Genomic DNA, 10695 nt, shown 5'->3' on the forward strand with positions numbered 1-10695 from the left:
GTTTAAGTAGAGACAAAATTAAAGGATAACAATTATAATTGTAGTAATCTCAAATTATAATTGATGTAAATTATTAAAGACATATTTTTATTTTATTGTCCTTTAATTCTGTCTGTATTTAAATTTAGGAAAATATAGATATTTGGGACAAAAAAATCTGATCCAAACAGTGATTAAATTTTTAAAATTCACCAAAAAAAAAAGAGATGTTACTCGTCAGGCATTTTATTTTTCTTTTTAAACTTTATTTAAAGCCTAATTTGGAATAAATTTCTTTCTCTTTTAGTTAGTTTTACTACCGGATTCTTTTGCTTTCCACTCAGTGCTTCCTTTACGGTGACACATCTGAAGCTCCCTTATTGCTTTCCGGCACCGGTACGCTCTCTATCTCCCCCTCTCATTTTCTTTCCTACCAAACAGACCAAAATGATAACCTATCTTCTCATTTTCTTTCTCCCATTTTCCATCCTCCCTAAAATACTCGTACCAAACAAACTGTAAATTTCATGGATTTTGATCTTCACATAACTACAATTGGATCAATTTAGAAATTCACTGGGAAAATTTCCCATTCAAATTGATAAATTTTCATGTAGAATTACAATACTAAAACCATAAATCTTGTTGAATTTAATATTGCAAATACCAACTCATCAACACAAAAGTTTATTATTAAGGTTCTTTTTACACTTTGCAGGGTTTTAATGGCGACCACAGCTTGTTTTATCATTGTGAGCAGGAATGACATCCCTATATATGAAGCTGAAGTTGGATCAGCTACTAAAGTATACCATTCTTTATTCTTCTTTGTATTTACATTTTCTTTCTTCCTTTTGTATAAACTGTAAATTCCTTCGCCTTGTGAATGTCTATATTATTATTATTATTATTTTCTTAGGAAGCACTGACACTTCATTTAGGGTGCTATAACCGTGTCACACTGGTTTTGTACTGGGCGGTTTCATGTTATAATTTTTTAGAAATTGCTCGGGTCACTGTGTAGTACCCGTGTCCGTGCTTTTTAGTTATATTCTTTGGTATGGAAATGTCTATAATTTAGAGTTAAAAACTGCGGGATGCATTTGCCTGTGACTTTTATGTTTTCCATTTTATAGTCATGCAAGTTCTACTGAAGTGATCCATATTTTCAAGGCTAACTGTTGCCTAACAAAGAAATGTTTCTATTTGGCTTTGAATTTTTTTTTTTTTTGATATTTCATATGGATGTGGAATCTGAGATTTCTTGTTCTGGTGGAGGAATTTTTTTAGGAAGCACTCATAGGATATTTGGAACCTTGTCCGTTTTCTGTTTGATGATGATATTGTGGAGGGAATGAAATAGCTTCACTTTTGAGAATGTGGAAAGCTCGATGTCTCAGTTGGAATCATTGGTGATTAGAACTTTTTTTTATTGGTCTTGTGCATGAGGTCTTACAAATAGCAATTGCCTTTTAGACTTCAAAGGATCACTTGACTTTTGTGCTTATTTTTTTGTTTTGGTAATTCTTTTAGGCTTGTGCACCAAATAGTCTTTTTTAATAAAATACCATTACTTATTAAAAAAAATAAAAAGAAAAGGAAAAATAATATAATGCTAAAAGCATTGGTGGTGCAGACACCAAAATTAATGCTAATTTGAATTTTGAATTTCCATTGATTTAACTTAATTCTAATTGAGGATTATGTTTTGATTATGGTTTTATTAATTTCCTTATTGATGTACTCCTTAAATCCTATTTAAAATGGCTTTAATAAACATAGAAGACCAATTATTGAGGAATGAAATTTTATATTGGAATTTTCCCATTGCTGGGCGTTGATTCCTAGCAACCTAGGTTCCTACTTGGTGCTAATTCCAAGAAAACCCTAGGTGGTGATTCCTATGGCTATCTTCATTTTTATTCCTGTTCTATCTCCCCTTCCAATCACTTTTTGAACCTGTCTTGCATCAATTGATCAGTATCACGTTCTGTATGATGAAAGCTTGCTTTTTATGTTGACTCATGATTGAGTTTTGTTATCTTATTTGATGCATTGTGTAATCATCATGATTCATTTGATTCGCTTTTGGTTTTTATTTATTATTTAATTTTTTTTAAATTTTTATTGGAGCTTACCATATGAGTTGTACATTATGGCTCATTTAAAGCTATTTGTTGTTGGTGTTGTATTTCTTGGTAATAGAGAGAAGATGCGGCTCAGCTGCATCAGTTCATATTACATGCCGCTTTGGATATTGTTCAAGACCTTGCATGGACTACTAGTGCCATGTGAGTTCTGTTCCTCATGATATAAATATGTCAATGTATTCCAGAGTAACAACTATGCGTTTACTCTATTTTTCTTGTGTTGCACCTATTTTTGTCATCAATGTACCTCCTAACAATCTCCTTCCTTACATTCTTATGCAGGTTTTTGAAAGCAATAGACAGATTTAATGATTTGGTGGTGTCAGTTTATGTTACAGCTGGTCATATCCTCTCTATTTGTGGATGCTTTATAGATGGCATAAAATTTGTGTTTCTATTTTTATCATGAGAGGAAGTTAAATTTAAATTTTTTTTACATCTGATACTGGCATTATGCATTGGTGAGATGGTCACCATTGTTTGGATTCTGTAAACTTTTATGTCTAAAAGTTAGTTATTTAAAATCTAAACAATGACATGGCCCTAGTGGAATAGTTGTATCACACATATGAGCACATTAGATGGGATGGTAATAATGTCCAATGTCTTCATGGCTGTTGTCACTGTGGTATTCTTTTAGCATGCTTCAAAACTGTGACAGTGAAATGTCTTTTATTTATTCTTGTAGTTTTCTGTTGGTATACCAAGTCTCTGTACGAAACGTATGGTTCAGTGGGGGGTGGGTGGTGTACCAAGTCTATTAATGGGCCATATGGGGTTAGCTTATGGAAGTATATTCAGTTGCTTCATTAAATTTGAGGTAGCTGATGGTACTAGAATAAAATTTTGGTTGGATGTTTGGTGTGGTGCACTCAGCTTAAAGGAATCATATCCAGAGTTGTATTTTATTGCAAGGGATGGGGAGGTTCTAGTAGTGGATCATTTGCATCTCCATAATGAATCTGTTCATTGGGAGTTAAATTTCACATGAGCCGTGTAGGATTGGGAATTGGAGTCACTTTCGTCATTCTTGGATGTACTGTATTCTACTGAAGTGAGAGGGCAGGGGGAGGATAAGTTGTGTTGGGATTCGAAGTTAGACCCTATTATTGATCGTTAACTTTACCTTGGAAAAAAAACCATTCGGAAGCCTAGAGTCCCAACGAAAGTAGCATACTTTCTTTCAGTTGCTTCATCGGGGAAGATTTTAACTGCAGATAACTTGAGGAAGCGAAACATTGTATTGGTGAGCTAGTGTTGTATGGGTAAAGGGAATGTGGAGATAGTGTTGATGTTGCAAGAGAATTGTGGAATTTGGTTTTTGCTCTTTGGGGTTTGGTAGGTGAGCTTGGAAGAGTTGTTGATTTACTAGCTTGTTGGCAGGGTTGATTTGGGCGACATCAAAATAGTGCTATGTGGAAGGCTATCCCTCACTGATTATTATGGTGTATAAGGAAGGAAAGAAATGCAAAAAGCTTTGACATGTGAGAGGACCATTCTAGATCTGAAATTGCACTTTTTAAGAACTCTGTTTGAATGGGTGTCAGCACCAGGAAGTTTCTCATTCTCAAACTTATTAGAGTTTATTGATCACTGTACTTTTAACAATTTTTAGTATGATGTACATCTAGTATACTTCCTGTGTACTTGATTCCTTTCTAGTCTTTAATAAAATTATTGCTTATAAAAAAAAGTTTTTTGTTGTATGCCAGTGAGAATTTAATATTTTCTTTAACCAAGCTTACATATGCGATTGATGCTGCTTCATGACTCTCGTAATGATGATGGAATTAAGAGCTTTTTCCAAGAGGTTCATGAGCTTTATATAAAGGTAAATTATAACTTTAAACTTTTCTAGTAAATTATTTTTCTTGCGTACTAGTTCTTTAGCATATAACATGTTCTTTTTGGTAGACTGAATCTCCTTGACAATGATGATCATCAGGCTGAGCAGTTATTCTTGTCCTTTCATATGTTAGGAGTTTATGCTGTTAAGATTCTATGACTTTCATGAGGCTACTTATCAAAAAACCTTTATCCTGAGGCTTTAGGATGTACAGCCAAATGGGATATAGTCACTTCCTGGTGTACATTCTGTATTTACGGAATGTAGAATCAATAGTGAAATTTTGATCAGTAGCCACTTTCTACACGTTCATGAAAGGGCCACATGTAGTAGGAAAATATGTGCTTATTATGGTATTCGTCAATATGGTGCCAGTGTTGGTCCTAATATCAGAGTCATTGGTTTTGTGAAGATTATGAAGCCTAAAATTGCTCAGAACCGAAAAGAACTTCTTAAAACATAAAAATTCGTGGACTCACTTAAGTGAAATTAACAAGTGCATCTTCTACTGAAAAATTGCAAATGTGATGATTTGGTCATTGTCTCTCCAGCAAAGACCTTAACCTGCATTCCTTATCTTTCTTCTTTTCCAACTTGTGCACATAGTATGCTTGCATTTTGTTTCTTTTATCTACTGCTATTGATAATTTCTAATTCTACTCCTTGTTCTGAAGAGGTAAACAGATGGTACCTTGGCTGAATGCTGTTCAAACCATTAGAAAACCTACCAGAAATACCTATGATTATGTTGATTGCTATCATTTTGATGGTCAATTCTCTTCTTTGAAGTATATAGCAGGCACCAAATTAAATAATGTTGGGCCTTATGCATGCTTCATGACTATAGACTGATCAATGCCAATCAGAGTTTTTCTAGGTTTGTTGACTTTTCAATATGTCGTATTGTAAAATGTAATAGATTCTGACATTTCATCATTCTCTTATAGTACTTATGCGATGCAGGGAGTATGGAGATAGTTTTATTTAAGTTTAAAAGTCTAGTAAAATAATTAGATTATTAGTATTTTATTTAATTTCATAGGATTAAGTGTATTTGCCTAATTCAATAATTTGGCTTTGGCCCAGGTGAATTAGAGTTAGGGTTTAGTCTTAGTAGTCTCTATATATATTATTAGTATTTTTATTTGATTTCCTAGAGTCTTAGTAGTCTATATTTTATTTATGAACATTAATAAGTCGTTTCTAAAATCAATTTATAACCACACTTTTTTTTTTTTGATAAGTCAGTAATTCCATTAAGAAGATACTAAGTACAAATCAGCAAAGCATCAGCTTTGATGTACTAAACACAAACACTCAAATAACCCCTCAAACTAAGTTCTAATTGAGAACTACACAATTAGCCAAAGTTATAGCAGAAAGCAAATTGCAACAATGAAAGAACTAATCTATTGGCAACAACTAATGGACCAATGCCAAACTCAGACACTTAGTAGCAGAAGCCCCAATTGGTCCTCAACACTGCAAGAAAAAGAGAGTTGCCTGAATTAGCAATCTTCCCAAGCCTGTTCTTGACATCCCAGCCTATCCTCTTTATCAAACTCTCCTCTGAGATGACATCTCCATTGTAAACCATATTGTTTCTTTGTAACCAGATATGGTAGACCGTAGCTCACCATGAACCTTTACAGAGAATGGCTCTAAAATCTTTTACTTTTAGATTATTTTTCCCCCAAAGAGACAATATCATCCCAATTACTAAGAATACTTGACACTTAACAAAGTCCCATGTTGTGCTTCCAGACTCTACCAGTGAAAGTGCACCCAAAAAACAGTTGATCCCCCCTCTCAACTCCATTCCTGAAAAAGACACAACTACCATCTCCATTCCACCCCCATTGTAGCAATCTCAATCTAGTTGTTAACCTATTTTTAAGAGTAATGAAGCTATGTTTAGGGATGGCTTCAGGAAACCATAATAGTTTCCATCAATCCACTTCTGCACTTCTGCTTCTGATCTGATTCCAGTTAGCAGCACACACAAATTTACCACTAAGTGAAGCAGACCAGTAAGCTTTTTTTTTTTTTTTTTTTTTTTGAGGAACAGCAGACCAGTAAGCTGATCATTCACTTTAATATGAACCAAGCACAGTTGAATTTGAATTGTTACAAGATCTTCTGACCTAGCAGGATCCAATACCATTCTCCATTCCTCAAAACATTATCCACTTTAGCATCAAAAGAGCTTTCTGCATCATAGATTATTCTATGCCCAAATGTTTGACAGAGAATACCGGCAGGGTGCCAGTTATCTTGCTAAAGAAAAATGTGATGCCCATCTCCTACCTTAAACTTTAAAAAGGCTCTAGCTTCATTCCTAATCTTGAGCAAATTCCTCCACCCCCAAGGCCCCAAGTTCTATCCTAAGGACATTTTACAGACCAAAAGCGCTTGGACTTAAGAAGATTATCATAGACCCAAGCCGCCCAAAGTGAACCTGCCTGAGCAAAAAGGGACCAGATATGTTTCATTATTGCTTCCTTATTCCAGTCTTCAATCTTTTTAAGGCCCCCTTCCCTCTTTGGAAAACAAAGTTGATCCCAAGCTACCTTAATGTTGCCCTTGTTTTCTTCTACCCCTTTTCCATAAGAACATTTTGAATCTCTGTTCAATGGCTTTGATAACCTTCTTTGGAAGTATAAAGATGCTGGACCAGTAGCTCTGGATACTATACATCACTGATTGCAGCAACAATAATCTTCCAGAAAAAGATAATTTTCTGCTTGTCCAGGAATTTAATCTACTGGTTTTTCTTTCTATTAGAGGATTACGATCTGGTTAAGTTAATTTGCCCGAAATAAGAGGCATTCCTGAATATTTTATTGGGAGAATACCAGGTCTGAATTGCATAGATGTGAGAATCTGTTGATTCAAAGTTGGAGAAACAGCAGAGCAATAGATTCCGCTCTTGCTTTGATTCACTGAGAGACCAGAAAACCTTTTGAAGTCCTGTAGTGCTTGGAAAATAAGTAGAGAAGGGAGATCAGCAGAAGCAAACAAGAGAAGGTCATCAGCAAAACATAGATGGGTTAATTTCTGCCCTGAACAAGTAGGATGACATTTGAAGATCTGGGATGCTTCCACTTTTGCTTGAACTATCTTGTTGAAGGCTTCCGTAACTAAGACAAACAGATAGGAAGAAAGTGGATTCCCTTGTCTGATCCCTTTTCCTCCACCAAAATAGCCAACCAAATTTCCATTCAAAGCTATAGAGTATTTAGGGGTAGTAATGCAGGTTTTGACCCAACCCAATTAACAAATCTAGGAGGACAACCAACGGAAAGTAAGCACATTAGAATGAAACTCCAGTTAATTTTGTCATGTACTTTCTTCAAATCAACTTTATTGGCACATCTTTCTTTTTCTTTATACCTATGATACCCTTTAACCAGCTCATGAACAAGTAGAATATTTTCTGAAATGGATCTTCCATTCGAGAAGGCTGTCTGATTTGGACTGATAAGATTGCCAAGACATTCCCTCAACCTAATTTCCAAGATTTTTGTGATGCATTTATAAAGAACATTGCAGCAAGCTATAGGTCTGTAATCATTCACTTTAGATAGATTTTCCAGCTTACGTACCAGAGTGATGAGTGTAGAGTTTACCTACCCAAGAAGCCTCCCAGTTTGAAAGATAGATTGAATAGCTTTGACAACCTCCTGACCAATTATAGACCAGGATCTCTTGAAGAGGTATGCAGTGAATCCATCTGGGCCAGGAGCTTTATCATTCCCAAGAGAGGACATAGCATTTCTGACTTCCACTTCTGATACATCCTGCTCCAGTGAGATCTTAGTATTCTTTGATCAAAAAATAAACCATATACATTTCCTATCATTTCAGCCTCATCTATTGAGTTTGGCTGACCAAGAAAATCTTAATAATACTTGAGAATCAGGTCTTTTATATCTGCAGGATTCTCTTTTCTGTTCCCCTCATCATCAAGCAAGCATTTAATAGAATTCCGCTCCTGCCTAGCCTTGATCAAAGAGTGAAAGTATTTATTATTTTGGTCTCCCCAATTGAGCCATTTATTTCAAACTTTTTGTAAGAAAGCTTCTTCTGCTGTAAGAATAGCTGTTAGTTAATTTATACATTCATCTTCCTCCTTAAGACTTGTTGCATCCCCTTGATTATGCAATAGCCTGAATTGAATGGATTCAAGTCTGAATAATAATAATAATAATTTTCTTATCAAAAAAAAAATATATATATTTATGAAATTTTTGCTGGAATTTTTCAATGGCTCAGTGATATTTATAGCAAGCCTCTAGTTAGCGAAGCCTAGGGTTTAGGCTAATCATGGTTTAAACCTAGGGTATGTTATAACTTCTTCCTAAATCCCTACAATATTCATTTTGGAAACCTTGTGCTCCATCATTATATCTGGAATAATGACTGTTAGAATTATATCTGTCAATATTATGCCCAGGACATTTATAGATTAGTTTGTAATAAGCAGCCAGTTGTTTTAGTTCTGTTGAGAGCAGGGATCACCTATATTTCCAATGTCCTTTTACCCAAAGACTATGGAAGAAGATCCTATAGCTCTGTTCAATTAATGGGCCTATCTTTTGGGGGGAGGATGCAATTGGTTGGGGTGCGAAGGACCATGGATTCAAAATGCACTTCTTTAAAGTACAACTTTTTGAGTTGCACTATTTTCTAGGTGCAGCTTTTTCAAACAACCCCATTTTCAAAAGGTGGAAAAATAAGTTGTACCAAATGAGCACTAAAAAGAGAAGTTTCAAAGCCAGTGTGTATAAATTGGCTTTGACAGCCAAGGTTTACCACACCTGGCTTCAAAGGAATGCAAGGATTTACAATGGGCACATCAAGTCTGAAGAAGGCATAATTCTGTCCATTATATGGGATGTAAATGCTAGAATGGGATTCTGCAGAAAGATAAAGAAAACTCAGCTGAATAAAGTCTTGTGTGCTAACTAGGGGATATCTCAGGTGGGTTTCAATGGTTGATTTGTATTTTAGTTTTTTCTATTTGTATCTGGTAGTTTTAAGGGATTTTTTGTTCCTTATGTTGCTGTATTGGTGTGTTTGTTTGTAGCAGCTGGTTTAGCAATGCTGTCATTGTGTTGTTGAACTGCTGTACTTCAGCTCTGTGCTTAATGACTATTGCTCATTCATCTAAAAAAAAGTAGCCATTTGTAGCTGGATGTTAGACTCTGGTTCTTTGGCAGCAAATGAAGATTTGGAAATGATTCCTGTACTGGCTAAGAGAGAGAGAGACCCATTGGAATACATAATGGGTGCTTTCTATTAGAAAAGAACATTTGTGATTGCATCTTGTTTTCAGCAACTTTATCCTATTGCTCTGTTATGAAAGAAATTGTTTATTGGCTAATATGGTGTCTGGGAATTTGCAGATTCTTCTTAATCCCCTATATTTGCCCGGTTCTCGTATTACATCATCACAATTTGATACAAAAGTTCGTGCCCTTGCACGAAAATATCTGTAGAGGTGGTCACACATTCTGATGGACACAAGGTCAAGTGGTTTTGGGAATGAGTCAGCAAGTTTTTTTTTTTTTTTTTTTTTTTTTGAGAAATAAATACAATATGCTGCTAACCCTTGTGCATTAATCATTAGGAATGAATAACTTTATACTTTTTTTTCCATTTAAAAAAAAATGAAATGTTGCACTGCAAATCGATACTTTTTTCTAGTTGGGAACTTGGGACTTGGGATACATTAGTCTGCATCTTTGTATCTAATTATTTGATTTGATTATTAGTAAATTAAGATGGGTTGGGAATTTTGGCATAATTTTCAAGTTACGTTAATCTTATATCCTCTCAATATCTTTTTATGTATATGTTTTTCGACAAATCCATAATCTCCCTAATTAATAATTACTGGTTGTATATGCTTCAACATTACATCTACCGGAGGTTTTTGCTTTTTATATATTAAAATGTAGATTATACTTTATACCCTCTATATTTAGGGTCAGTTTTTTTTTTTTTTTGATACCCTCTATATTTAGGGTCAGTTTTGATTTTGGTCCTAGGGGTTTTTATTGTTGTTATTATTATTTTATTTTATTTTACTCCCAAGTGTTTGACATCATTTTAAATGTAGTTATTCCGACAAATTCTGTTACTTCCATGGCCTAATTTTAGTTTATTCACACTTTAAAACAAAATTTGTTTCTTTTATTTCACTTGTGAGGCTGTGAGTAGGGCTGTCCACCACCCACCTAGACCCAAAGACCCGCCTGATCCAAGCGGTGGTTTGGTTGGCTGCAGGTCTCCGGCACCAAGACCTAATGCTGTCGTTTTGAGTGGTGGTTTGGCTATTTGAGAAATTGACGAACCTGACCCGTTTAAAGACCTGTTATGTCCCCGTTAGAAATCGCAAGTTTAGGCTGAAAATTCGATAAGCCCAACTCTAACTCCGTCGATAGAAGGAAATCTCGACTAGATCTCGACGGATCCAGTGAGATCTCGGCCATATCTCGATAGATTCAAATGAATATTGGCTAGATCTCATTAGATTTGGCCAGATCTAATGAGATCCAGCCAAATTTCGGCTAAAATTGGGCAAACCTGAGATCAACTGATACGCCTCCCAAATCGATATGACTTGATCCAATCGATTTGAAACTCCATTCAGGTTAGTTGCAGGTTAAAATTTTTACCACCCAATGCTGTCGAGTCGAGTTTGGATTAGGCACA

The 10695-nt window shown here is 35.2% G+C and overlaps 1 protein-coding gene across 1 annotated transcript; it reads left to right on the top strand.

The window, feature by feature from the left end:
• The first annotated feature begins 273 nt into the window (after positions 1-273).
• Positions 274-9768, top strand: LOC115950949 (trafficking protein particle complex subunit 2-like). The gene is made up of 6 exons (XM_031068232.1): positions 274-375; positions 698-785; positions 2185-2270; positions 2412-2473; positions 3875-3960; positions 9384-9768. The coding sequence occupies exons 2-6, from the start codon at positions 705-707 to the stop codon at positions 9474-9476; spliced, it is 408 nt and encodes a 135-aa protein (XP_030924092.1). The 5' UTR covers positions 274-375; positions 698-704; the 3' UTR covers positions 9477-9768.
• The last annotated feature ends 927 nt before the right edge of the window (positions 9769-10695 follow it).

Source organism: Quercus lobata, chromosome 6 (assembly GCF_001633185.2).
Source record: "Quercus lobata isolate SW786 chromosome 6, ValleyOak3.0 Primary Assembly, whole genome shotgun sequence".
Lineage (NCBI taxonomy): Eukaryota > Viridiplantae > Streptophyta > Magnoliopsida > Fagales > Fagaceae > Quercus > Quercus lobata.

What these genes read in the sequence shown, in the direction of transcription:
- LOC115950949 (XM_031068232.1), top strand. Translation starts at nt 705, where the DNA reads ATGGCGACCACAGCTTGTTTTATCATTGTGAGCAGGAATGACATCCCT. An exon ending in AAGTTGGATCAGCTACTAAA is followed by an intron (nt 786 to 2,184) that starts GTATACCATTCT and finishes TCTTGGTAATAG; the next exon opens with AGAGAAGATGCGGCTCAGCT. An exon ending in AGTTTATGTTACAGCTGGTC is followed by an intron (nt 2,474 to 3,874) that starts ATATCCTCTCTA and finishes AACCAAGCTTAC; the next exon opens with ATATGCGATTGATGCTGCTT.